Here is a 5513-nt window from a genome sequence, read left to right as displayed (position 1 = left end):
ACAGGTATTAGAAAAACCTGAATACACTATTTTAAATCAATTCTAATTAAACCAAATACAAAAAATTAAATAAAAATATATCGAACAAAGAAAAGTGTGTACAGGATTTGAATCTGAGTCAAATATGGGACGATGTACTGCATATAAAAGACGTCTTTCACGATTGCGCTAAACTACAATCGCTAATGAAGTTTTCTAAATCACTCACTTATTCGATTCGCAGTTTTATATGCACATATTCTGCGTTAGTTGAAAGTTTGTATGCGTAATTATATGCATATGCATCTGTGTATGCGCGTTTGGCTTTCTGGACGGATATTAGAATGATATTTTCTCATCAATATAATTTGGATTTGATGAAAGAGATTAACATATGTACATACTTTCTGTTTTGATTGATTTATATAAAAATCAGGTCATATCCAGTATGAACTATTTTATACCGAAAAGAAATTTCCATTTATAAAATACAAAAAAAACAGTATTTTAAAGAAATTTTAATTAAAATAAACTCAAAAATTTTACCAAACTTTCCTGGTTTGAATTGTAAAAAAAAATGTGCAAGAAAAAAAAATATGACTTCAGGACTTGAACCTGAATTAAATACGTGCCAAAAAACAAAACGAATAACTCCGCCGAATTTAGCTTCTGCACCACAAATTAACTGCCGCACGGCCTTCTTAATCGCAAATTTATTCGCTTCGATTTCCTTAGTAGTGTGCCGAAAAATCTTATGAACTTCCTCAGTAGTTTGGTAAGCGCAGAAAAAATCTGAATTGCTGTCCTAGCGTGGTAAGTAAATATAGAAACCCTCCACTCGCGTCACTCGCGTGGTAAATATCTGCAATTCCCCACTCGTGAGCAAAGTTGAATTTGAAATGACCTTATTATGAATCTACAAATTAGAACTCGAAAAAAGCTCATTTAACATTTGCTCCTTCTCATGGCATTAACATTCTCTGCTGAAAGGCCACCACCAGGCGAATCTTTTTAATTTAATAATTTTCGCCAACTCCCTCGTCCAGCAGTTTTGCCACACCACAACAGCAATCACCAACACTTCAACATCCGCTTCCAATGTTGAAACTTTTTATCTCTTCCAATATCCTTGGTAAAATTAAGAATTTTATAGGAGCGCTCTAATTACACGATTAATCGCAAAGACCTTCTTCTTCTTCCCTTCTTATAGGAGCGCTCTAATTACACGACTAATCACAAAGATCTTCTTCTTCTTCCCTTTTCAGTTTTTATATTTGGTTTAATTAGAGTTGATTTTAAATAGTGTATTCAGCTTTTCTAATACCTGTTTTTTATAAATTTATTTTCTATATAAAATTATTCATACTTCTTTTGAATTGATTTATATGTAAAACAGCCATAAATGCATGAATATGCATTCATTTATGTATGTATGTATTTAATCTCTTCAGTCAAATCTGAACTACTACATACACATATTGATGAGAAAATATTCTAATATCCATCCAGGAATCCTATCGCGCATACTCACATATGTGTATAAATATATGTACAAACTACCACCATTCTAACAAACCCAGAACACAAGCTTCTGCGCACACTTGACACAGGGCATGTAAAGAACAACAACCATTCGTTGTGGCCGCCTACTCCTTACCCTTCAGGAAAATACGGTATATCTACAATACATATGCGGTTGTTCACACACGATTCGCTAAAAAGGAATCCGCGCGCATTCAAAGGCACAGCATTGTGACGAAAATTATGAATTATGAAGCGAAAACAAAACTGCCCCATAATATACTTAAGTGTTACAGCTTTGAAATAAAAAGTACATATTGGTTGAAAAATTTTGGTTACCAATTTTGAGACATCGGTCTCTTTTGTTATGAACAATACTGCACATCAACACAACTCGCAGAAGCTTCAGTGATTTCTTCAATATTAAATGTTTGGCACTACAAAAAAAACGCACTCTTATTTTACAGTAAGTTTATTTCTTTGCTGCTAATATGCATATGCTTTTGTGCACTTTTTATCAATCGGAGAACCACATACGTAAAGGAATATGTTAACTTTATATTTACATACCACGCGAGAACTAAAAATAATGGTTTAGAAATTTTCCCTAGTATCGAAATGTCCTGGCCAGAACTTTTTCATACACTACTTCTCGTTTTTTTGTGCCTATTACTGATGCAACAGATGCGGCTGTCGAGCAGTTGGAACACATATTTACATACATAGAAGCGTGCATACATACATACGGAGCCGCGGCCACTCGACATGATAAAAATTCAAGATTTATCAAATATTAGCAAATAATTCCACGCGAAATATTCCAATATTGACTATTTTCGAATGGTCGCGAAAATTGGCATATGGGCGGGTCGTTTTATGAATGAAAGTGAAATATGAGCTCGAACTTATGAATGAACTTTTTGTTTTTGTTCTAAATTGTTCAGCGCCGTCGCTGATAGAATCATGGCCGCTGCGACTGCGTCTACGAATGTATTTTGTTTTTGTAGTCGCTAGGCTTAGATTTTAGCTTTGGGCGACATGCGCATGTGAGGTATGTGTTTTTGTTGTGTTCTAGAACATTTAAGAATGTGTGGTGGCAAAGCGGCCATCGCGTTGCGCTTGCTGTTACTTTTGCAACAATGTTAGGGGTCGTCCGGATTATGGGGGTGCCCGGATTATAGATGATTTTTTTTTTTCAACTAAACGTTGTTTTTTTGAAATGAACATAACGCAATTCAGATATATGTATGTACATAAATAGTTTTATTAAATACAGTACAATCATACTTACATAATAATATGTACATCTGTGCATAATCAAACATTTTTTTTATTTAATATAGTATGTACTATTTCAAAAAAAATATTAATTTTGGTCTGCTGCGAGTTCGCCAGCAACATTTTATCTGCAGTTTCTTTAAATCGTCTTAAAACTATATTAAAATATCCATAGCCGAAGCGTCAATTTGTTCTGCCCATTGTATAGCCTTGGAAAAAATATTTTTTGCTTCACCGCTACTTATAGTATTTACCGCTTCAACTATGGTGCAATCAGAATCAGCTTCTTCTATATTATTATTTTCCACCACAGACTGTACAATTTCCTGATCAGAAAAATCGTAGTCGAATTCATCTATTCCTTTCGCCCAATTATTTATGAATTCAATGTCATTCTGTGAGTCTGGATTAATTGATGCGATGATAGTTTGAATTTCATTCAAATCTGGATTATTGACTGTAAGTTGAACCAGGGGTATCGAATCTTCCTCGGTCCATTCTTCGCTGTGACTCCCCAACAAATCCTTCCAACTGTGTACAATATTTTGTTGTAATATACCTAACCACGCATTGTTTAAAAATGTAACAGCATTTCGCAGCGTAAAGTTTTTTAATGTAATTCCAAGATCTGTATTGTCAGTAATGAGATGATTTAAAAGCTGTTTTCGGCAAGTGGCTTTTATATTTTGAATTAAATCTTGATCTAACGGCTGTATGACTGCTGTGCAATTAGGTGGAAGAAACACAATTCGGAAATTCGGATCCGTTCCAAGATCTTCCGAACCTACGTGGCATGGCGCATTGTCAACTAGTAGAATAGCCTTTAACGGTCTATTATTATCTTTTAAAAACTTTTTTACGTTTGGTATAAAATGTTTTCTGTACCATTCTGTAAATAAATATGTCGACATCCAACCTTTTTTACTTGCATTATAAATTACAGGCAGATACAAATTTTTAAATGATCGTGGATTAACTGATTTGCCTATTAGCAACAATGGTAACTTATGTGTGCCAGAAGCGTTACAACAAGGCATAGAAGTTATACGATCTTTCGAAATTTTTCTACCGGATGCGGATTTTTCGTGCGAGTGCACCATTGTTGTTGTAGGAATAACTTTCCAAAAAGCTGCAGATTCATCTGCATTATAAATCTGCTCATTGTCTAGCTCCATTTCTTCAATGATATTTTTAAGTTTCTGCCTAAACGGTTCTACTGCAGAGACATCACTGCTAACTTTTTCACCACAAATTTTTAATTTTCGACATGGCATAGTCGTGCTTTAAACTTTTTGATCCAACCTAGACTTGCTGTAAAATCGTTTTTGCCAGTTATTTGATTGCAGAAATATTTTGCTTTGGTTTGAATCATTTCGGTTGATATAGGAATATGCTGGTGCCTCTGTTGGATAAACCAAGTCATTAAGGCCTCCTCCATATCAGAATGTTCTCCCAGCTTCATAGTCTGCCTTTTTTCTGAAAAGTGTCACTAAGTTAATTAATTGTAAACTAAATTTAATTAAATGTTCACTAACCAGGTTTCTGTTCACATTTAGTCGCGAATTTTCTAATGGCATCACGTTTCTTTTTTATGTCAAAAACAGTAGATTTGTTGACACTAAATTCTGTTTCAAACCATCTTAATGATTTTCCTTTATCAAGGAGATCTAAAATTTCACATTTTTTCTGAAGAGTAAGGGTTTTATGAGCCCTTTTATTAAATTTTCCACTGCTCATAATAATAATGTCCACTCAATTCAGTTTGTCTCTAAAGAATAAACACAACGCGTGATTTATGCTGTTGCATTTCGTATACATATATTGTTGTTAAAGTACCGCTATTTTACGAAAAACTCACAAAGCAAACTAAAAATTAAAATACATATGTACATATGTACATATTGCGAAGCAAATTTGAAAAATTTCCGGATTATAGAGTAAAAAATGTTAAACTGTCCGAATTATAGCAGTTGTCCGGATTATAGATGTGACCGGACTACCGCGTGTCCGGATTATCGAGATAGTACTGTATGAATACAATTATTTTTTAGGAAGTTTAGAAGGCAAGTAGGTATATATGTATATATATATGCTAGGACATAAAGTGGGTATATATTATATACATACATAGAGCAGAATTGTTTTTGCACTTGTTAGGAAGAAACTCGTTCACTAGTGCGTATGTGTATTTGATTTCATGTAAGAATGTGATGTGCTGTGACATGTGTACATACATAAGTCATTTTTATTTGGGCATACATGCATATGTACATATGTATGAAAGGAAGATGATGTTCTTGCGCTTGTGCATTATTGTTTTTCATATACAAATGTACATACATACATATGTATGTAAATGCTGTCGAATACATAAACTATAAATTGACAAAGAATATAAAATAAGTGTTGATTTATCTTAAACCGTTCTTTTTTCTGAATGCAAATACCTCCTATTGACATGTACATACATATTATGTATGTATATTGTCATATACCCCCGCCGTAGCCGAATGGGTTGGTGCGTGATTACCATTCGGAATTCACAGAGAGGTCGTTGGTTCGAATCTCGGTGAAAGAAAAATTAATAAAAACATTTTTCTAACAGCGGTCGGCCCTCGGCAGGCAATGACAAACCTCCGCGTGTATTTCTGCCATGAAAAAGCTCCTCATAAAAATATCTGCCGTTCGGAGTCGGCTTGAAACTGTAGGTCCCTCCATTTGTGGAACAACATCAA

At 34.2% G+C, this 5513-nt stretch overlaps 1 protein-coding gene across 1 annotated transcript; it reads right to left on the bottom strand.

The window, feature by feature from the left end:
- Positions 1-2933: 2933 nt before the first annotated feature.
- LOC128869724 (jerky protein homolog-like) lies at positions 2934-4052 on the bottom strand. The gene has a single exon (XM_054112327.1). It carries the CDS (start codon positions 4050-4052, stop codon positions 2934-2936), a length of 1119 nt encoding a protein of 372 aa, XP_053968302.1.
- Positions 4053-5513: the final 1461 nt, after the last annotated feature.

Source organism: Anastrepha ludens, chromosome X (genome assembly GCF_028408465.1).
Source record: "Anastrepha ludens isolate Willacy chromosome X, idAnaLude1.1, whole genome shotgun sequence".
Taxonomy (NCBI): domain Eukaryota; kingdom Metazoa; phylum Arthropoda; class Insecta; order Diptera; family Tephritidae; genus Anastrepha; species Anastrepha ludens.
Note: the sequence above shows the minus strand (reverse complement) of the source record. Positions and strands in the feature narration are given on the sequence as shown.